This window comes from Protopterus annectens, chromosome 5.part0 (genome assembly GCF_019279795.1).
Source record: "Protopterus annectens isolate FY-2018-M chromosome 5.part0, PAN1.0, whole genome shotgun sequence".
NCBI classification, from domain to species: Eukaryota; Metazoa; Chordata; order Ceratodontiformes; family Protopteridae; genus Protopterus; species Protopterus annectens.
In genome coordinates this window covers 17,152,430-17,176,949 of record NC_056735.1, presented here as the reverse complement: position 1 = coordinate 17,176,949, position 24,520 = coordinate 17,152,430, and the positions used below count along the sequence as shown (strand labels likewise).

Genomic DNA, 24,520 nt, shown 5'->3' with positions numbered 1-24,520 from the left:
TCTGCGGCTACCTACCAATGTTCAGATACTTCATTACACCTCTGAGGCTACCTACCAATGTTCAGATACTTCCTTACCTCTCTGATGTTTCCTAATAATTTCTAGACACTTGAGTACTTCTGAGTTTTTCAGGCTGGCATCCTGTTCTTGTACAACAGTTTTCATTGATTATTTCTTGCATGCCTTTCATCTATCCACGGTTACCTAATTCATTTTTGAAACATGTAAGTGAGAGCGGTTTTCATCTCGGATAACTTAACAGGCTCGCATCCTTTTCTTGGTACTCAAATTTTCTGACGTAAAAGGTCAGTCTACTCCCTTTGTACCAGCTAAATGTGACATTGTTGCATACTTATCCTGGAAGGCCCATTCACTAAAGCAGAGAGGATTTTTGAGCTCCCGGTGTTCCTGTGCAAGAACGTTTACATAATCTGTTTGAAATAGTTTCAGGCCATTCAACAACAAATTTAAGTGTCTGACGATTGTTAATTTATTTGTAATCTGTTTTTTTTTTTAAGTGCATTTAATGGTCTTTATCTGTTTTAGCTAAGATCTTTGAGCATCAAGTCAGTAATTCCAGTAAGAAACTGCACTGAAATGTTCTGTTTAAGTGTGAGAGCCAAGCTAGTTCATGAGCTGTGATTGCTTTAAGGCAGTTTCAGGTCATTCATCAACAGAGCTGAGTGACTGCTGAGTTCTTGTGTTTTTTTGAACTGATACTGGTTTGAGAGAGTTCCAGGCCATTCAACAACAAAGTTAAGTATCTGAAGAATTATTATTCCTGTGTTACTAAGTTCATTTTAACAGTTTGTATCTGTTTTAGGTATTTAAGCATATGGCCATTCTCCTTAAGCTATTTAAATACTATAAGCTATTTAAATACTATCTCCCTCTCACTGCATTCCATAGATCCAGAATGCTGTGTGTCCACCAAGCCAATCCATGTTCCCCTTCAGTTACCTGCTTTACTATAAATTTGTCTTTGGAAGCTCTTCCTGTCTCATCGCATCTACTCCTATTAGTGAGCACTAGATGTTCAAAATAAATTTCCTCCTTTTTGACTGCTAAAATTTGAGATCCCCTGTTTTTCACATCTCCTTTTTGCTTAGTTCACAGTATAATATCTTGAACTTTGAACCCCTTTTGCCATCTTATTTTTGAAATCTGCAACATCTGGGACAAGATCTACCAGTCACTGGTGAGCCTTCTGTATATGTTATGTATTCTGCAATAATTACATAAACCTGCTGAATTTACTTTATTAATCCAAACATGTAAGCACTGGACAAATTAGAAGGTCAGCCTGCCAGTTTTGCTTTTTTTGGCAGCCTTTAGGCACTAGGTCTCCCAAGGCAGTGTACAAAACTGCTTTATGCTCACAGGTAATGACCTTGTACTGTAAACTAATAACGTCATATGTTTGTTTGTTTGTGTCTTTCGGCTTTTCCCGGTTAGGGGTCACCACAGCGGAACTCTGGTCCGCTAATGATTGGCAGTAGATTTTTACGTGCTGGCTTGCTGGGCCTAACGCACAACCTTCAATGAAGGAATGCCCATTCACGCATGTCGCCACACAGAAGACACTCTAACTGAGAATCGAACGGGGAACGTCTAACTGTGAGGCGAAAACGCTACCGCAGCACCACCGTCATATGTAAGAGGTGTAAATACCTAACTATTCAGGTGGCTTCCCTGTCACCTAAAACTTTCCCTAAGAACTTCATACAGTAGCACTGCAGTCCTCCACTAATTACACCAAAATGCATTATTCTGAGGCTGTAAAACACCCAGTCCCAACGCCTTCAAAAATGAGTATGACTCAGCAAAAATCAGGCCACTCATCTATCTCATGCATATACCACCCATAATGAGTCATGCTGAGCAAAAACATTCCAAATCTACCACTTTGACCCGCAGGCAAAATAGAAATGTTTTAGCAGTAAGCAGCTCCGTTGTCAGGTCCACTGACAAATAGCTCACAAGGCTGGACAAGGAGAGGGTTACAGTGAATTCTTTCAGATGCTGAGATCTCTGACATTATTTGGGCCCCAAGGACTCTAACTCTTGACAGACGTGACTAAGGTACGGTAGTGGTACATGTAGGAATGAATGACTTGCAGCATAAAACCCTGAGGGGACCTATAGAGAGGCAGGTCAGAACTGCCTATGCATGTTACAAATGCAGGTAAGACACTAGCCTTGAGTGGAATCCTTCCTTCATCTCAAATGACACCTAGATACAAAAGAAAAGAGAATTTGTTTTCAATAATTGGTTAAATAGATGGTGTCCTTCCAGGGAGATCCAGTATGTGTTAGCATAATACAAGATACTCAGCAGTCCAGCTGCTCCCTTCATGAGGAGTAGACTGCAGCTCTTGTTCCAAGGCTACAACATAAAGGTTAGAACCTTTGTTGCTCCTAGTGCCTTTTTTTAAGCAGAGTCCATTTGATGGACATTCCAGCATAACTAACATGCCAACTTTGAAACTGGATCACATTATGGTGGCTATCCTCAGTGCCAGTTGTCTAAGCAGTAAATATCCTAATCTTGAGGCACTCCTGCATTTGGAAAACATTCATATCTGTGTAGTTACTGATGAGCAGTCCCCCAATACCAGGGTTTTGCACTTTTCATGCTTTCAGACCCTGTGCTAATGGTGTTGAAATCTCTATATTTGTCAAGGAAAGTATCACTTCCAGTAAGTTCTAGAGACACCTACAAACTGAATTCACTCAATTGCAGATCACTCTAGATACGATTAATTATTAACTCATAACTTGTTACAGAACACTTTGTTTTCTGATGAATGGATATGATTTCTCAGTTCTCTGAATGATTTCCGTATTAGCAAAAGCCTGCAATTTCCTAGACTTAATAAACAAAACTTCTGTTGAGCAGATGGTGAAGAAACCTACTAAGGGAAACAGCATTCTTGATCTGATTCTTACAAATATGGCTGCCTCTTGCAGTACTCCTCTAGTATCTCATTCCCTGGTGAAGTCTGACCACAGACTTGTGTGTGTGACCTTCTCACTTAAACTTCCAAAATCCCACCGAATTTAAGGAATACAAATGTGTTACCATTAACCTTGTCAAAGATGAAATAGAAAAGTTCAGTTATGACTGCACGTCCCCTGATCTTAATACAGCAGCGAGCTTCACTAAAGACTTCTACACTGCTTCCATGTAGGAAAAAATGCATAGAGCTAACAGTCCCTACCAGAACCAGATGTCATGAGAAATTCAAAAACAAATCACGCTGTTAGTCCACCAACATAAAGTATTCCACAAAAGGAAGGAACTCATTTAATTATTGAGAAGATATAAAACTCCTCATCTCAAGGATAATATCAAAAATATTTCAAAACATTGAACAGTATTAGGTACATGTAAAGAGCCCACAAACTTAGTCTGGTCTTTTAAGTCAAAGATAATTATAAATCCTTTTTTAGTTGTGTTGGAAAACTAAGATACAATACCCTATATTATTCTGAACTTATTAATAGTGACCCCTCTTATTCTGACCCGCTAGACATTGCAAGTATACTTGCAAACACAATGCTAGTTTCTCTCCCTGAGACTTCCGTCCAAAGCACTGAAATATTTGAATCCCTTACTCTCCCATTATCTCTTTAAAAAAAAAAAAATGTTTACTGAATATGATAACCAGTACCAAAAATACTTCCTCCCTGTGGCCTAACAACATACCTGCTTGCATAAAAGTGTTAAGCAGACTCTTGCAGACACACTTAAACTGTTTCACATAAGTTTAGCTACTAGTTTTGTCTCTGATGAGTGTCTTTTTGTGGTGATGTCCTTCACCTATGAGCCTTACAAACAAGAATGGATAATAAGCATTCTAGCACCAGTGTACAAGAACAAGGGAGACATTCACAACTCTAATAGTATAGAAGTATCAGATTCCTATCGTACTACATGAAAATGCTGGAGACGGTGTTTCATAAATGAATATGCAAGGCAATAGAAATTAATTTGGGAGATGAGTAATTTGCATTTAGTTCAGTTCAGGATGCGGCACAACTGACCCCGATGCTTACAGTGAGATAGAATGTTGAGAAGATGCTAGAGAGGAGGAAAAAGGTTGTCAAGGCATTCCAAAACTTTGAGAACGCATATGACAGGGTCCCAAGAAAGATGATTTGGTCAGTCTTGTGATTTGTTTGACAGAATTAGTGCAGCCTGTGCACTAGAGCCGAGTGACAGAAATACAAACAGTGTTCAGACTTTCAGAGGTATTTATAGTGGGAGTGCTTGTGCATTTAGATTCCAGCTCTGTGCCCACTGCTGTTCATACTGGTGGTGGACTACATTAGCAAACAAGTTATAGGTCACAGATCAACAAATTGCATGTTTCCAAGCGATGTGGAACTGGAAGCAGACCCTAAACAAGAGCTTCAGTAAATGACAGGAGAGTGAAGTGCAAAACTGAAGACACATGGAATGAAATTGAGTATAGACAAGATGGTTGGCATGGCAGGAAATGAATGGAATTAGAATAAGCTGAAAATTGAGATAGAAGGGAAATAGTGGAACTGGTTAATAGCTTCATGCATCTGAAAGGGGTGGTTGAGGTTGCAGGAAGTCTGAATAAGGAGGTCAGCGGGATACTGTGTAATAGAAGAATGCCAAAGAAGCTGAAAAGTAAGGTGTGCAAAACATTGGTGCTCCCAGTACTGCTGTATGGTACAGAAAACTGGGCAGTGAACACAGGGCAGTTGAGGAATCTAGAGGTGATGGATATGAAGTACTTGGGATGTGTGGTGGGATGCGCACTGTGGGACAGACAAAGAAATGAGCACTTCAGAGCAGAAACCAGAGTAGCTCCAACAGCAGAAGAGGTCAAAGAGAACAGATTATGTTGGTTTGGCTACATGTGCTAGAAAGCAGAAAACAATTTAATGGGTGAGACAGGAAGAACATAGTAGGAAATGAGGATGTCCAACAAAAAGATGAATGGATTGCATTGGAGAATACTTGCAACAATTAGGCATGACCATCAAAGAAGGTAGGAGAATAACACTGAATTGAGAAAGATGGCTTCAGTTGATGCAACACCACAACCCCATGTAGAAAGTGGTGAAAAAAGGAGGGCTGACGCTAAGCCTTGGGAACCTCACTTGCAAAGCCACAGAATATATTATAACTGACTGCATAAACTACAGTGTCAAGAAACGTATTAGACTTGACCCCCCCCCCCCCAACTTTAGTTTTTTGAAGGATAAAAGCCTGTCTATTGATTCTAGTAAACTTCTTTGAAAATGTTAAGGAGGCTGTAGACTGTGACCAAGACCTTCAACACCATTCCCCATGTTTGCGGCATACAGAAGCTACATGCTTTAAAAAATTAACCCATATGTGGTAAAATGGATAGCAAACTGGCTGAAAGGGGGAACCCCCATGGTGCGAGTTGCAGGTGCCTCATCAGATGGTATGGACATGATCATCAGAATCCCTCAGGGCTCATTGCCTAGGACCTCTCCTTGTTGGTTTTTACTTTTCAGATCTCCAGGCAAAAGAACCAAGACCTCTGGTTAACAACATTTGCAGATGACTGTAGTGTGGGGATTATTGTTAAGTCATCCTCTGACACCCAGCCCTTCCAGAATGAACTCTTCATAGGAAACTTTTATAGTAGTAATGGGCTCATACTAAATGCTAAAAAGTATACTCTTATCACTTTTGGTAGGTAACTCCTCCCCTTGTCATATTGTATAGAAAACACACCACCACAAAATGAAAATGTAGTTGGGAACCTTGGAACTTAGGCTGGTAACTACATCTTTTTTGACCTTCATGTGACTATGGTTGTCAGGAAATCTTTCTTTTTAAGTGCAGCGCAGCTAATTGCCAAAGGAATATCATTATGGTCTAAAGAAGTAATCACCTTATATTCAGCATTGATTTGACTAGTTAATGAGTACAATTTCCCCTTTGTGGTGTATCTTAGTAATCATATCAAACAATTATAAAGACCTGAAAAGGTGTTAACCAAAAAAAAAAAAAAGTGCAAGCCTAAAGCTCACGCTACTAAGAGAGGCGGGAACCTACATCTCTTTGTTCAGTGTCTTATAGAAGTTTGAGTGCAGATCTCAGCCCCACTTGCCACGCCATTAGAAACATGATAGCATTGGACCTTGTGTCACTACAAGTCCAAGTAAAACATAATGGAGGGACAGGATTATAAGTCAGTATTTCCTAAATCTCTTTAGTAAACAACTTCTGGATGATAAGCAGTGTGACTTGCTATCTTCCTTTAAACATAAATTAGGTGACTGGAGAGGTATTCACAACTTTACTCCAGATTTGACCAATATGGCCATCCTGGAGAAAGGAGGTGCTGCCTGAGGAGATGGTATACTGGCAAGGGGAGAATTGTTATGAGACTTTGGCCTTGGAGTATCTATTAATCTACGAGTCAGTCTGACTCTCAGTCTCTACTTCCAAAGTTATTTTTTACCAAGTGTTCAACTCCTGTGGTATTTGTAACATTCTGTTTTATTAGTGTCAGGCTTGCATCATTGTATCAACTTTTACATTTTTAATTATGCCAAATTATGTTTTACACAGAGAGGCTGAAAAGGGTGACCAAGCACTCAAAGCGCTGCAAGATCTCCATTACCAAACTGTACTTTCTATGTGAAACAAAGCCTCTCATAGCCACTACACAATGTATTGTGCCCCTCTATCCCCTAGCTTTAAATAATTAGCTTTGAGTCGTGCCACTACTGAAGAAAGGAAATTCATATTCGGAATGATGCCTTCGGCTTGGTGGTGTCTTCAGTGAGCTGATGCTCAGAATTTGAATTATTCCTTTTGGAAGTTCTAGAAGCTGCCAGAAAAACCTTTCAGTTTGCTTATATGTACTGCTAAGGGAAAGAAAGGTCTCTATTTGAACTGAAAAGTACTCCCTTTCTTGTTTTGTGAATAGCAAGATTGCCTTATCTGCCTGAAACCTCCATTTGATCCTAGTCGTAGTTTTTATGCAGTTAAGATGCAAGGCATACTTTGACTTGGAGGAGGATAGAACTGCTGTCATTCACAGGCTGATTACACAGCTCCTCATTGAAGATCCCATCTCCACCTTTTGACTTGAATTTTGTGGTTAGCATGTTAATACGTTTACCCTTAGATTGCTCAACAGTTGGATGTCTAGCATTTCAGCTATGTACGTGCTAATTTGTTCTTGTTCATTTATTCAGAGTTTCCTTGTGCCTGGCTTGGATTGCTCCTAAAACCATCTGGAAATACAAAGCTGATACAAGTATATTATTTTACATTTGCACTAACTGTTTCAGTGATATTTAACAACTCTGTGCTGCATTTATTTGCTTGCTTGAATGTATCACTGTTTTCAGCCTGCACTTGTTTTGCAAAGTTTTTGTGTATCGTGAATAAAAGGTTAGCGAACTTATTTTCCAAGGATTCCTGATATTGCAGGAATTGTTACTTCTCTTCTAAAGCATTTATTACTGCACTTGAGCTCAAAAGCCAGCTGGTTTTACATTGGGAGGGTTATTTTGCACTCTGGTGGGAGCAGGGAGCTAAAATTCAACCCATCCAAGGTGGGAACTACTGGTCGATAACTTTTTGTGTTTTTATCTGACTGGCCTAAGGGTTTAATTTTAGAAAAGTCTTTCGTCCTGCTGGTATAAAAGAATTACATTTTTGTAAGATTGTGCTATTTTTTTCAGAGCTTCCTTGTGTCTGGCTTGGATTACTTGTAAAACAGTCTGGCAATACAAAGCTGATGGGCAAACGTGGTTCACCGTACTTGCATATAAGCATATCTCTCCAATTTGAAATCCTCTACTGGAAACAGTCTCCATAGTCTCCCACTGTTAGTATAAACGCTTTATAGAGCTCCCCATTAGTACAGACCCTGTTTAGAGCACCCAGTTATACCACACACATCCATTTTCTCTCCCCAATGTGAAAACAGGATTTACCCTAGCATTATGGATGATCAGTTTCCTTCCATTTTTTTTTTACCAGCCTTATTGACATGGGTATCCTGAGACATGTACACTGACAACCCTCTACTCCTAAATCACCCAAGTGCAATTTGTGAGAGATGTATATACACTAAATCTGGAATCCTATTTCTCTCGTGCACAGAACAGTAACTCTGAACAGGTTGTCAGCCCACATACTACATCTCTTACACAAACCATGCACTCAACACACAAACCATTGTATGCAGAGGTAATCACCAGAAACCTACCTAAATGTCAGAGACCTTCCAAACACAAACATGCTGCACCCACACTAAAACACAAGCAACAGAAATACCTCACAAAGAGGATTACTGGCCTCAAACAGATGCCCTATGCAGACCGTCTCAAAAAGCTACAGCTTTACTCCATCACATATCGCCTACTCAGGGGCGATCTCTGCCTAACATACAAAGCTATGTCAAACCCAGAGCTGTTGGATATGCTCCACTTAAAGAAATCCCAATCCCTCCGAGCTACATGCTCTAGGGACCTTAACCTTGTCACCACAATAAACAGAACATGCTGGAGGGATAGATTCCTGTCCCATAGACTTCCCATACTCTGGAACAGACTACCTATCTATGTCAAACAGAGCTCCTCATTAGCACTCTTCAAGAAAAATCTTGATTGGATGGGAAATGGGAAATTCACCCCGGGGATCACTTCTGTGGCTCTGTTCGACAGGGGCACAGGAAAATAATTTTCTTGGGTGGTGAAAGCCAGGGTACATTTTTTGGCTAGGCTTGTATGGGCCCTAGGGCCGATAGCCTAGTACCTACCTATGAACCTATGAATCTATCAGTGTCTTACCAAATAACTCCATGAAGCAAAAGCACATCTAAACCAAATTTTTTAGTCATAGGTGACTCCATTTTGAGACACACAGATGTCCCTCTCACCAGGCTTGACAAGGAGAAGGTTGTGGTCAGCTGTCTGTCAGGTCCAGGATCCGTCAGATCACACATGCACTCAAGTCTGTCAAAAACAAGTACCGTTATGACTCTGTCATAGCTTATGTTGTTGTGAATGACTGGAGACGTACCTCACTGGACTATATGAAGAGAAACATGATTGAGCTGTCTAAATATGTATCCCAGGCAGGTATGTCCCTAACCTTGAGCAGCATTCTACCCTCTCCTAGGATGATACCACAATATAAACAAAAAATGATTGACTTCAACAATTGTCTTTGTTTCTGGTGTCATTCTAAGGACATCCAGTTCCTGCTTTTCCAGAGATGATCTTCGCCTGTCACCTCTCGACTTTTGGTTATTGACTAAGCACTTGCCTTCCCATAGAGTCTTTTTTAGGCAAGGTCTCAAGAACAAAATTTCCAGCGTAAAAATATCACTCACAAATTAAGGGTTATGCTGATAAGTTTAAGTGAGAAACTGCACTCTCTGGAAGTATTCCTCTCCCTGGGGCATGTTAACATCTGTGCAGTCACAGAAACTAGGTTTAGGGTCGCAGAGAGTACCCCAGCCTTGCAAGACTACAATGCCTTCCACACTTTTAGACCACAAAATGAACGTGTTCTTATTATATGTTAGCATACATCTTTGTAAATATCAATGGTATGTTTGCTGTATTTTCCCGTCAGTGTTATTAGATTTAAAAATGGGTCTAGCTGGTGTGCTACATGGTTCCTTTATAAAATGTGCATTTTGCACCTCTGTAATGTTATATCCTATAGCATGAAATCATGAGCAGTCATATCTAATCATGTATACATATTAATATCAGATGTGTTAAGTTTAGCTGTGCAAAGCATCTGATTCTTGACTACATTTTCAAAAACAAAGGGAGGGTGCATACTTGTCCTATGAAGGTACGAATTTCACTTGATAGGCTTTTTGTATAACAAGGTCTCAAATAGCATTGATCATCCTTCAGTTTTATATCCAAAAAGTAAATTTCTTGAGATGACAGTTCACACTTAATGCTGACATATAATAAGAACACTTGCGCAGTGAAGAACATTATAAGGAAATACTGATCTACTAAGTGATATTCCTAAATTAGATAGATTTTATTAATGAACAGCCTAGATTAGGTTATAAGAGAGCCCCTAATTTAAAACACAGTGTTTTTATAACTTCTGGTATTAAGTACATTGGATTGGACTATAACCTACAGTTACCTGAACTTTTGTACCTGCATGTGCCTAGCCCTTGGAGCTGACTTACCAACATCTTTTTCTTAAAACACAGACTATGTTAGAAGGAACAGCAAAAAAAAAAATGTTATATTTTCATAGTAACAGTAGGGGCGCTTTGAAATGCAATAACTGTATACAATGTTTTTATATTTGTACTGAAAAAATCTTTCATACATCCATTTAATGGTAGAGAGTTTATTCCCCAAGCATATGGAAATTGTAATACACAAAGTATTATTTATATGGCTAAATGCAATTCTTGTGAAGCATACTATGTAGGGACGACCAGTAGGAAATTCAAAAGAGGGTGTTAGTAATCATATATCAGATATTAACAGAAAGATTTTAATGAATGCATTATATAGGCATATACTGTAGCTAAAACAGATGTTACACATGTTTTTAAGCATATAATTTTTATGAACCTCTATGTGGAGGGAGCATGAAACTTTTAACTGAAAATTAAGAGCTTAGATTGATTTTGAAATAAAGAGCTCATGTTAAACCAGGATTTTGAACTGTGGTATCACTTTAAAACCAGTACTTAGTGTTACATCAGCAGGTATAATTTCATTATGTGGTCATGTGACTTAATTTTACCATAAAGCACAGCTTTTTTATGTTTGATATCAGCCTGATGAAGCTGTTTAGTGAAAATGTTTACTAGTGTCTTTTAGTGTTTTTCATTAAAATTTTCTCCAGATCTGCAGTGGTTCCAGTGTTTCTTTGTTTTTTGGTCATTTATTCTATTGAAATCCACTGGATTTATTGCTGTCCGAGGGTATTTTGTTGTACTTTTAAGGTTTCCACTTTATATGTTTGTCTCTGAAAACCACAGACAGACAGTGCAGTGCCATGTTAGTGTCCTGGGCTCTCAGTTACATGTACATCACAACATCTGACTCGCTGTGACTGATATTACCACAGGGTTTGTTGTTCTTGCCAGGGTGGTACTTTCTAAACTCTGTAAATCCTTCTCTGACTGTAAAGATGCAGATCTGCAGAATTTGTAACAATAATTTTCTGTTCTAGTTACAGTGCCTGTGTCGCAGCTGAAAAGAGTCAGTTGAGCAGCTCACCTACAGTAATAAATTATTCCACATTCATACAGTATTGAGTGTAGTTCAGAATTGTGTCACTGCTTTATATTGTGGGAAAAAGAGAGAGTTTGTGCAACATTTATGTCACTGAAGCTACTTAGTGGTACTCTCTCTGAATCACTGCCACAGCAAGTTGCACGACCTGAAATAGCGGTGGTAGTCATGCGTGCCGCTGTGACTTTGAGGCATATGTGACCAGTATACTTCTGAGTCATCATCATGATGATACTTCTGAGTATGGTAAATATGCATCTATAGCACCATAGTGCAACATTGTGTTGCACAACTTGTGAGCTATAAATGTGTATCCACACACATGGGGATACTGTTTTATTCCTAAACCACAAGTATATGAGTGCCCCTGGTTACTTCAGTCACTGTGAAATACAGAGCTCCAGCATGGTGTTCCAGGGAGAGTAAGATTATATCTTGCACAGGTAATTTCAGGAGTGCCAACTAAGGCTATGTGATGTGCTCTTGCTGGAAAGTGTATGTCTGGCATGAGCTTACCAGGATAGTGAACTGTGACACTGGCATTGTGTTTTGGGGAGAAGTGACAGCATTATTACTGTGAAATGATGCAACACCACCTTGATCTGCTTCAACAGTGGGAGGCAGAGTTAGAATGAGAGCGCCAGAAATGTACTATAAACGTTTTTTCAAGTACTGCTGTATTCTGGTATATTACCTGCTTTGCATATGTACATGGGTGTACATGCTTTCTTTTGTGGCAGAGGAGTGTAAGCATGACATGGTTTGCTTTAAAAAATTAACCCATATGTGGTAAAATGGGTAGCAAACTGTTAGTGAATCTTCCAGCAGTGATGTGTACGATGTCTCAGTCGACTGTGCAGCTGCAGTTGTGTCGCTAGTTTGTGTTTCATCATTTTTTTCTTTTGTGTCATCCTTCTCCAGGTCTATTTAAAGTCACACTCCTTGGGGTCTGCACCAACCAAAGCCTGTGGCACTGGGTAGCCAGTGTAATGTTGGGCTCTCTCTTAGTAGAATGATGATGGTTATCTTGATGGTGGTGGATTGAAGGGTTCACTGATGCTCTTCATGGCTGCTTCCCAAGATGGGTAGTAAAGGCTCCTCTTCTGAAGGTGATCTACATCAGTTGTGGATGCTAGTGCCAACTGAGGTGCAGTGGCAACTGGATGCTGACCTCAGTAATTTGCAGTGCCTTCAAGCACAGCTTGTGGAGTCCAGTGATCATCAGACCACTGCCCATCTGGCAATTGAAGGAGCAAGCAGCCCATAATATCAGTCACCCAGGTGAGTGATACCCAGGTTTGTTTCCCTTTGAGCTAGTCTAGCATCCAGCCATGCCAGGACCTTACCCTGTCCTGGTATTTTCCCTCCCTTATGTATCATTCAGTATTCCTTGTTCCTTTTCAACCCTCCCCATCAACATTTGTTCCCTCTCTGTGTATCTGTACCCATCCTCTCAACCTCCTGTGTTTACTGCCTGAATGTCTGTGTTTTATGTCTGTCTTTATGTATTCCCCTGCTACCTGATGTTCTTCCTCTCTTCTATCCACAGCCTTCCTCAACTACCCCATTTGATATATACATGAAAATAATGGGACTTTTACCCTTTCCTCCTCCCACACACACTTTCCATACAGTATGGTTGCCCTTGTGTGATTCTCTGTGCTGTTTGTTCTCCTCTTTCATGTTTTCCTACCTACCCCATTTCCTCCCTGATGAACAGGATTTGTTCTTTGCTTTGGGCACCCACAGTGGTTGGTATGGTGGTCATTATGCTGCCCTACTTGTGCCAGATAAGAGCAGCATACAGTAGATTACACTCGTGAAGACGCACTGACTTGGCCATGCTGGCTTACCTTCATTGTGGTATGTTTCACATTGGTCACATGCTGTGCTGTAGCATTGCTTTAGCCATTGGGAAGCTTAGCATTGCCTCTCTGTCGGTAGCAGTATGCATCTCATTTATGTTGTCCTTCAGTTGGCCAGTGGTCAGCACTGTTCAGTACCTGACCATTGTATGATAAGCTATGCTGTACTGTGACCCCTTAAAAATTAGTTAATCCCAGCCTTAACGTTATAGATAGGGAGAGGGTCAAGTCTGTTGTGCACTTTGTAAGAGTTATGTATAGGTAAAGTGACTTTCAAACTGAATGATTTCTGACTGTTACTGTTTGCATTTAAACGTGTCTTTCAGAACCCTGTCATTCAAACCCACGCCAGAAATCCATAGTGAGGTATAATCAGGTGGAGTAGCTCTAACAAGGAAATGAATAAGGATGGATCACATGTGTTCTTGAGTGACTAGGATCCCACCCCAAGTTATGCAGAGTCAAAGACACAAGTGAAAATTATGCCTATTTTTTGTAGGGGGGACTGAGTGAATGACAGCAGGTCTGTTCTTAAGGTCACTATGAAGGCAGTTATGTGGAGGAGAAGCAGGGTATGTACGCATTAGCTTTTGGTATGTGCTTTACTTGTAGAGTATTTTTGTTTTCATTCTCTGTAACGAATTATGTTTGTGCTTGGCCATTTCCTCTTCCATATTGGTAGTTTGGTTTTCTGTAGAATTGCTTTAATTTGTTATTCTGTTTTAAAAAGTGACTTAATCTGAGAGGCTGTCCATATGGTTAAATCTGCCTTTGACATGCTTAGTATTTTTACATTGTTTTTTTTTTCCCCCGTAAACACTAATCTGTAGATGACCATTAAGTCTTGTGTTGTATGTGTATACTGTGTAATTATCAGCAATAAATAAGTACATTATGTGTTGTCATTCCTTAACAGTTAACTATACGTAACTAAATTTACAAAACTGCATTGCTTCCCCCTTCTTGAGACTGCACTCTTCTTTCTGATGTCATGGAGTACATTTCTTCTGGCAGAAGCTTGTGAATTCACAGGTAAGTGGTGATTAAAACACCCTTTTCTTGTATATCTTAGATTTCAAGTATGTAATGCATCAGAACTTGCTTTTCTTAATTTGTACAGATTACGTCAGGGGTAAATTTAACATTGTACACTGACCAGTTTTTAGATATGTGGAAGTCATAATGCATGTCAAGAATATTCGCTTTGTTTTGGGATACTAGCTCATCTTGCAAGTTTTTTATATTTTTATTTCTTTTTTACAGCAGATGCTACACGTGGTACCTGAACCCACTAAGATTAGGGTTCAACAATACATTTTCCCTTACCTGTCTTTCAGTAAAAAAAAATCAAACCACGAACCAGTGATAGCTCCAGTTTGGATATATGCATGTGCACACACACACGTACACACACTCAATCATATCTGGTAGACCTTACTTGCATTACTGATCATGGATGTTGACATGTCTGATAATATCATGAAAATATTTTTTCAGGCAAGATTGGTTTCCTTTTCTGGCTCCTCAGATATGATTGGTTATGGCAAAGAGGAGGCTTCATCCTAAATGTTGGACTTAATGCACAGAAATAGAACAGACTTAATTCCTCTGCTTTTCCTTGTTTGCCTGTGTGTAAGGAGCAGAGGGGCATAAATTACTTAGCCATCTCAGATTAGTCATTGTGTGACTTCCCCAGGTGGTCTGCCTGTGTGTAAGGAGCAGAGGGGCATCAATTACTTAGCCATCTCAGATTAGTCATTGTGTGACTTCCCCAGGTGGTCTGCTTACTGTTTTAGTGGGGACCTCTTCAGTTTAAATTTCAGACCTTTGTGCAGCTCAGTGCTCTAGTGTGCTGAGCTGGTCAGTGTGCTACCTGAAACAAGTACCAAGAAAAGACTGCAGCTGGCCTGCAGACCCCTGCAACATCTGGAGTGAGACTTCTATGTATTACATACCCTGAAATCTTTACAGGAACCAACTTGGAATTAGTGCTGCTGTTTTGCTCCTGATGAAAGGAGGAGCAGAATGACCTCTCAGCTGTACAGACTTTCGCAGAATATCCAGTTTTTTGCCTCATAGTTTTAGCCTATTCCTCATAAAAATTGCATTTTGGTGACAAATCACAGGGGTGATTTAAAGATTAAAGTCACTAAATAATGACATGCATTTGAGTTTCAGACTTAATATACCTCAGAAAATGCATGTTAACACAAATCCTGTTATTCTAGCAACTTGTTATGTTTATAAGGGCAATATTTAAAATGTGTCCCTATTTTAGGACCTTTGTCCCCCCATTTTGTCAGGCTTTGCCCAGATTTCTTGCGCTAAGAGATTGAGAGGTATGATGACACTGATTCCTTACTACACACAGCTGCAGTGAGACCAGCACTAGTAGTATCCACATAGCAAGCTGATAGGTGTGCTATTACTGTTTCCTCATTATTAACAACTCTTACTTGATTCTTCCCAATAAAATCTCCAGTTCAAATAGTACTGTTATTATTGTGGATTCACAGCTTGCTCATACCTCTTTCCCTGTCACTTGGCTAGCTGTAGGAGTTTTGAGGGAGTGTTTTAATTTTTCCAATATTTTCTGACAATTCTGTTTCTGAACCACTCCTGTTTGGTATGCAAGAGATGCAAATACTGAGTTTATCTTGGCAAGTACCCTTTATCAACCAACAGTAATTAAACACCCTACCAGCATTTGCTGAGGATGTTAAAAAAAAAAAAAAAAAACAAAAGAAAAAAAAAAACTATGCCTAAGCCTCCCAAGCCACCATATAGTAAACCTCAGTCACCAAGTCTACTCCCAGACATGCCACTATTACAAATCACCTGCAATCCTGGTCCCTAAGGCCCCATAGGCCTACAGGGAGACACAGCTGATCTGTAGGAATATCTCTTTTAGGTCCCATGCAGTCTTGGTGCCTTTCTACTCTTCCCTTATTAGACCTTTTCTTCAATACAGTGCCCTTCCATAGTCTTCCCTTATATCTAATCTTCAGTTCAGTGCCCCTTTTGAAATGTTCCTCACAAAGCACCTTGATCAAATTGAAAGAACCCTAAAGGTTTTTGACAAAGAAGATTTATGAACTGCATAATCTGTGGTACCTCAAAGTACTAAAAGCTGTATCTTTCTACCTTGCCATGTATAGACTGTTGAGGTAGTGATTTTTGTTTAGTCTTTGTAGGACTGAAATTTATATCCTTTTTGACCTCCTCCACCTTATGTGTACCTAATGATCTAGCGGTCATGCTAAAGATCTCAACTTCCACCAGAAGATTAACGCTGCCTGCTGGTATAACAGATTCATAATCCAGTACACTTTCTGCCTTTGGAATAAACTCATTGAGCACATCAAATTAACACTCTATCTACTTTAAAAATGTATTTGACAGCTGAATGGACGACAGTAAACTCATGCCAGGGATATTTGAAAATAATCATGTTCCCGTCTGTAAGTCGAAACCCAACTAGTCGACTTCAGAACTGGGTCTTCAACATTACAGTTAAAAAAAAAAAACTGTGAGTAGGTTGAAATGTCGAGACACGTGGGGAAGTACCAAATTTCAGTACTCCTAGTAGGGGTGTAGGGGTGTGTGTGTGTGTATATGTGTATATCTTAGTTATGGTTGGCACTGGGTTTAGGATTAGGTGTTAGTTCAGGAGTGAGTCTGTGGTACTTAGTGTTAGGGCTGGGGTTAGGTTACCATTAGTGTAATGGTTAAGGTTGGATTAGGACTAGGGTAAATGGACGTACATAATGGTGGTGCCAGTGAAATGCTGTATGAGAGTCTCCATAATCTTTGTCTGTCTTAGAGTATGTTAAAGTTACAAACCTTTGAGCAAGCCACATTTAAGCTCATTTTGCCAGAATCCCTGATTACTATTAAGTGTTTGAAAAGAATTTTGCCTTAGGCATGCTAGCAATCACGTCTGCTGTTTGTAATGGATAATGTTTCTTCAGAATCAATTTGTTAGTTGTTTGGGTCTATAGAGATTCTGACTTTGTTTTGCTTTGCAACTGTTAACATGCATTTCAAGCAAGTCAGCATAGTTTATTAGTATGCCAGACTTAGTTTCCTTGCATCATATTACATGCTTCAGCATTTGCAGTAATGCTGAAAAAAAATACATTTTTTTCTTATAATTTTGCATTTCATTGAGCTCTCTGGCTTTTTTCTGTCTAAATCTGTATTTAGCTTAACAGTGTAGCCGATTTCACAGTTAGTTGTCAGGAAAAATGTTCTGACTGCCTCTGTGAACATGCAGATTATGATGGATGTCCCCTGAAGATATTTCCCTCTCACACACACTCATTGCATCACTTGCTTAACTCAATTTCAACTCTAGCAATCAAATTCTGTTCATAATTATTGTATTTTACTTTTTGCATGTCTTCAGTGTTTTTATTGGTCTGATAATTTACTTACTTTGTAAGTAGACATATTCTGTTCATGCTTTAGTGACTACTCTGCAAGGTTTTAATATTTTTGATGTATGTATACTTTCATATCTCCTTGCCCACTTTGAAACTGTTTTCTGTTGACCTCTTTACATATAAAAATCCCTTCTTCATCTTGTTTCTGTTTTGACTTTTGGGCTGTGGATGAAAAGGACCCATTTGGGGTAACTCAATTACTTCATTAAACAGATATAAATATATTGTTAAGATCATTTCTCATTTACGTGGCTCGAGTAATTTTAGTTATGCCCATGGATGCACATGCATTTCTTATAGGTTCATAGGAGGTTACTAGGCTATTGGCGCTAGGGCCTTTATAAGCCTAGCCATGTTATACCCTTGTTCCCTTATTGACCAAGTTGTATGGTCTATATTTGCAGCTCGCGTCTAAGATCAGCACCGACTGCCCTTATCCAAGAGGGACAGAGTTGACACCCCTGGGGTAAATTTATATTCTCCCATCCAGTTGTCTAAGTTACTCTTAAATAGGGTCATTGAGGAGCTCTGTTTTACGTGAAATGGGAGTTTGTTCCATAGGAATGGCAATCTCTGGGAGACGTATCTCTCTCCAGCATGTCCTGTTAGTGTCGCAGTCTAGGTTAAGATCCCTAGAGTGGGTGAATCTTGTTCCATCTGACTTGCAGATGTGCAGTATTTCCATTAGGGCAGGGTCCAAGACTGCCCTGTAGGCCAGGTACAAGTTGCCTCACAGCAGCCTATAAGATGCAGAGTACAGTGACAGGGCCTTTAGTCTGTCCATGTAGGTCATGTGTTGAAGACCCTGAATTTTCTGGTGAGAAACTTTTGTGGTCTTTCCACCTGCTGCAGGTGTCTGGTAAACTACATACAGAAGGGAGCATTATACTCTATTAGTGCTCAGATGAGGGATACGTACAGGAGAGTTATAACATCCTTAGCTATGGATGCAATGCCCTTACTTATGAGATGTGCAACACAGAAGGCCTTCAAGGCCTTCCTTACCATTGTGGCCACATGGTGATTGAAGTTAAGATTTGTATCCACCTGTGTTCCCAAATTTCTCACCACAGGGTTTGAGCTAAGGGGGGTTACTGTTAATATAAATTGGAGGGACTTCCCCTTTGCCAAAAGGGATAATGACATATTTTTTTGCATTTAGTTTATATCCGTGGCTTTAGCACCAATCATTTGTCTGTTTAAGCCCTTTTTTAGTATGTCTACATTGTTGGGCGACTCGATGATTGCACTCAATTTGCAGTCATATGCAAACTTGGTAAGCCACAGGCCATCTATTTTCACCTGGACTTCTGCAAAATAGGTTTCAAACAGTAGGGGGCCCAGCACAGATCCTTGTGGTCTACCAGTGGTAACTGGTCTGCTGGTAGAGGTGGAATCCCCCATTTTGACTGTATGAGTTCTGTTGGTGAGCCAGTTTGCTACCCATCTAGTTGACATATGGGTTAATTCCCAGATGGATGAGTTTCTCAATGATGCCTGAGAGGGGAATTGTGTCAGAAGCCTTGGCTAAGTCAAGATAGGCTGTATGTACTGTTTTACCATAACCCAGGGCTTTGGTGACATTCTCAAAGAGGTCCACCAGGTTTAATAAGCATAATCTACCCTTAAAGCCAAATTGGGTTGGGTCAAGAGTTTGAAGGTCACTTGTATCTTTGTTGATAAGGTCCATGATGATTCTCTCAATGGCCTTGCAGATAAGGCTAGTTAGGTTTATGGGTCTATAGTTCCCAGGGTTGGTTGATGGACACCCTTTGTGCAAGGGAGTTACTGTTGCTGTTTTACACTCTGCTAGAGCAAAGCCAGTACTTAAACCATGGCTGAAGAGAGTGTGAAGTGGTTCCTCTAGGTCCTGTTTCAGACCATTTAGTAGGCGGTCTGGGATGTTATCTGGTCCCATAGAAGCTGTGTTTTTGGCCATGGAAAATGTGGTTATAACCTGCCCTTTGGAGATACTAGGTAGAGGACTGGTGACAGGTATTCTTTGAGCTATATCTGGTGGGGATGGAGGGTGGAGTTTGTGCCAAATCTGTCTACTAGCAGGTTGGCAATGTCCCCAGGGTCAGTATGACTGGTACCGTCCACTAGTGTTCAGCACAAAGCTAGGCCTTATCTTTTAGATTTATGACATTACTAAAGAATGCCTTGTGATTATCCTTGGCTAGGGATGCTAGTTTAGCTTCATAATTAGCTTTAGAGGACTTTACAAGATGTCTAATTTGCTTGTTCAAGCTGTGGAGGGTGTCCTTCCTCTGCTGGGTTAGTTCCCTCTTGTTCTTGGACATTAGTTTCTTCCTCTTGTCGTATAACCCATTTATGCTTGATTTCTACCAGGGTAGATTTTTTTTTGTGAGGACCTTGCTTTGATCCATTCGGGTGCAGCTGAGTCTATACATATAGATAGGTGCTTATACAGGGTGTGACGACCCTCCACTGGACCAGTGATCAATGAGCCTCAATCCTCACCACTGGCAACAGTGAGGGATCTACACTGAGAGGATAACAGGTATGCACACAGTATTTCTAGATGCAGCTCTCTGCATCAAGTGCAGTTTCCCTTAAGAGTACACAGAGACCAGTCAGTCTGTGGCTGGTTTCTCCTCCTTTCTCTAAATCCCCAACAGGACTCCCCACTGGCACAGCTGTAGAGTTGAGATCTCAACTGAGTGAGCAAGCCAAAACCTCCAGCACCCTCTCTGTCCAACCAGTGCTTTGTGCCCCTGCCCAAGTAGCTGACACACACACACTCTTTGAGGTTTGATTTACACACACACACACACACACACACACACACACACACACACACACACACACACACACACCCTGGAAAAAGCTGGCATGGGTTTACTAGCTATGATTCCTTTTGCCCAGACTGCCACCAACCAACTCCTTATCAGCTACTTTAAGGCCCTTAACAAAGGGTGTCCAGTCTTACTTTGTAATATTAATATTAATACAGATGGTAGTTTAACCAAGAGCAAAGCTATTAGGAGTGGTCCACTCAGTGTCACCAAATAAATATGCAAGTACTGTCAAATCTTAAATATCGCTACACAGCTCAGCCACAATGAAAGGTTTAAACATATTTAATCTTAAAAGAACAAAACAGTGTAAGAAACTTCTCTGTGGAAGATTTTCAGTCCATATATTTCTAGTTAATCACTGTATATTAATCAGATCAGACAATAGTAGTAGAAGTAGCAAACGTAAACTCGTCAAGTCAAAAAGTAATAATAGAAAATATATAATTCTACAGCATTACTAAGTATTCGAAAGTAATCCAAGCAAGGCAGGCAGTCTGTTTCCAGTCGAAAATCCTTTATTAAGTACACAGACAAGCGATCCAAGTAAAACAAAAATAGAGTAATAATTTCCTCACAAGCTTTCTAAAGATATATATATACTTTTTATCAGGCATGGGAGTGGTTTATTGTGCTGTAAAACAAAGTGTTATTGGTACACATGTTAAATTCACATCCCTTCCCCCATCAGTGTGACATTCGAGCTGGTCCTGCCCTACCTAGTAGCTGTCATAATAATATATAGCCCTAATGTACTTTAATGGTACATCTTATTTAACCAAATTATTAAGTAGATTATTAAGTCTGTGATTTTATACAAGGCAGTATACTACATGGCTGGAAATATATCAACCTTAGTTAATTTTGCGATCAAAAATTATATATAAATATATACATATACATTTTGCATGTAAAAATCAGTTTCTGTTTTCATAACCTGTTGTTAACAAAGATCGCTTTCATCCTTCTAGACTTCAGGTCTGTGTACAAGAACCCTAAAAACCTATATAATTGTATAATTAGTTAGTATTGTTATTACCATCATTTTGAATAAAGTGGAAAAAAGAGAACCAGAAAAAAATAAAAATAAAAAAATATATATGTATGATGGAAACAAAATATACACTTACATTTCAAATGATTTAAAATGGTATTTAAAACCAATTTGTTGAAAAAAATAAAATAAAATACAATTAGTCATGTAAACAATGTGGCAATTTTCTAAGTTCCAGTGCACTTTTAATTGAACAGTAGTAGTTTAGTCCAGGCTTTCTAAAAGAGTTCAGCTTTAATTGCCACATGAGTTCATGTTTCTCCAGAATAATCTACTTAATAATTTGGTTAAATAAGATGTACCATTAAAGTACATTAGGGCTATATATTATTATGACAGCTACTAGGTAGGGCAGGACCAGCAGTTTGTTTTACAGCACAGTAAACCACTCCCATGCCTGATGAAAAGTATATATATATATTTAGAAAGCTTGTGAGGAAATTATTACTCTATTTTTGTTTTACTTGGATCGCTTGTCTGTGTACTTAAAGGATTTTCGACTGGAAACAGACTTGCCTGCCTTGCTTGGATTACTTTCGAATACTTAGTAATGCTGTAGAATTATATATTTTCTATTATTACTTTTTGACTTGAGTTTACGTCCGCTACTTCTACTACTATTGTCTGATCTGATTAATATACAGTGATTAACTAGAAATATATGGACTGAAAATCTTCCACACAGAGAAGTTTCTTACACTGTTTTGTTTTTAGACCCACTACACTTTAGTGGGTTGTTTTGAGACTTCGGGGATACCACGGAGATTACTTGTTTTTTAATCTTAAAAGAACAAGACCATACTCTGTATATATTCACAGTGACATCAGCGTTCAAAACCACAAGAGATATTTAAAACAACATTGCATGACAGTCTCAAATAAACAAAGAAAAATATCTAAACTAAGCTTTGCTATAGTCCTATGTCTAAGAGAATTGTACTATTCCCTAGTAACTTACTTAGAGTAAGGCAGATGTTGTGGTGAATGGTTCTTGTCATGTCGAGATAGAATGCACACACACACTCTCTCTCTCTCTCTCTCTCTGAGAGTTTTCAAATTAATATCTCAAATATGACTGCTGAGATAGCTTGCAGAATGACATAATTTCTTGTCATATGACTCTGTCCCAGGTGAAACCCCCACTGCTGGAAGCTGGCAGTATTCAGCATCTGAAAATGAAGACAAAATGCTGAGTAAAACACTTTATAAAACTTGATAAACGCAAAGCTTTCGGGAAGAACCCTTTCTCAATACTAAAAACAAACATACAACAAAGCTCATGCTTATATACAAGCCAAACAATCACATGATCGCAGCCAAGATCAGGTGACAAATTTAAAAAAATTTAAAGAAACATACTACAAAAATACAAAAATATAATATGGAAGTACAAATTGCAGAAATATACATATAAATGTACAATATAAATGTTATTTAACATTGCGCTGTAATCTAACAAGAATAGGTTTAATACTAACTGTATTATTAATGCCAGGAGGACAATCAGCCTCCATGCACAATCCACTGGTACTCCTTGGTCTCAAGACAATTATTAATATCTCCACCACGTTTCAAAGGAACTACTAAATCTATAACTCTAAACCGAAATTCATGTATATTACCATGGGACTCTATGTGTTTAAATAAAGCATTATTGGCACAGTGTCTCCTAATTTCTGACTTGTGTTCAATAATCCTGTCTTTAAGTCTGCGAGTAGTTTTACCAATGTAGAAAGATGAACAGGCAACACACGTTGCCATATACATCACATTAGTTGAAACACATGTAGCCCTAAGATTAAATTTATATGTACACTTTGTTTTTGGATGAACGAACGTATCAGAACCCATAGCATTAACCAAGTCAGAACAACAAGAACAATTATGACATCTATAAGTGCCAAAGTGGAAATTAGTGCATATAGGCCTAGCAGGGCACCTAGGAGTGATACTATGGAAATCCTTATAGCATAGCATGCTTTTAAGGTTCCTCAAGTTCTTATAACTAAAAAATGGCCTATTGCCTAACATTTTAGAGATATCTGGAGATGCCATCAACACGGGCCAATATTTATGTATTATTCGTTTGTCAAAAGAAGTTTTGTTACCAAAACTGGTAACATATCTGACTTTATTACAACCAGTAACATCTTGTGTGATAGAAATCTGAGACTCTCTTTCCAAAAGTCGTACATCTCTAAAGTAAGGTGGAAATAAAGAATGTCTATTGGAAATAACATAATCTTTAAGTTCCATCAAGATGTTAACACCATAACCACTATTAGAAAAATCTTGACACATTTCAGACAATTGTACATTAAATATAGCATCATCTGTGTTAAGCCTGCTGGCCCTGATGAACTGGGATCTAACCACACCCCTGAATACATGCGGGGCATGCATGCTGCTAGCATGCAGATACCTCCCAATACATGTTTCCTTCTTATGGATAGTAGTATTAAGTAATCCATTATTCAGAAAAATTTTGACATCCAGGAATGAAGCTTCATTGTTAGTTATACATGATTTAAACTTCAAAAAAGAGGTAGTAGAGTTTAAACGTGATATATACTGCTCTAAACTAACAATAGAGCCTTTCCAAATCAAAAAACAATCATCAACAAAACGTTGATAAAATACAATGTGCGTGTCAAAAAAGTTAGTCCCATCATGTAGGTTCTGCAACTCCCACTGGTACAACACTAAGTTGGCATACGTGTTGGCTACCGGGGTGCCCATTGCAACCCCTTTAATCTGCAGATATGGTTGCTGATTAAATATAAATACATTATTATTCAACACCAAGTCTAAAAGAAGACATATATTCTGTATTAAATCCGTAGTTAGGGATTTATCAGCTGTTAAAAGCTCCCTGATGGAGTCTATACCATAATTATTAGGGATAACAGTGAACAGGGAAACAATGTCAAGTGTAACAAATAAATAATCATCCATGTTACACATACCAGTAGAGAAATACCATGTAGACAATTTAGTCAAAAAATCACCGGTGTCCTTAAGAACAAAATTACATTTTTCCAAGAATGGAAACAATTGTTTCTGGAGATA

The 24,520-nt window shown here is 39.1% G+C and overlaps 1 protein-coding gene across 3 annotated transcripts in view; it reads left to right on the top strand.

Moving 5' to 3' along the window:
• Window positions 1-24,520, top strand: part of SLC9A7 (solute carrier family 9 member A7) — a 3,436,621-nt gene that overhangs the window by 1,094,280 nt on the left and 2,317,821 nt on the right. For all 3 annotated transcript variants that reach the window (XM_044072073.1, XM_044072072.1, XM_044072071.1), the window contains exon 8: window positions 14,060-14,165. In XM_044072073.1, the coding sequence (XP_043928008.1) occupies window positions 14,060-14,165 (106 nt within the window). The remainder of the gene's footprint in view (window positions 1-14,059; window positions 14,166-24,520) is intronic.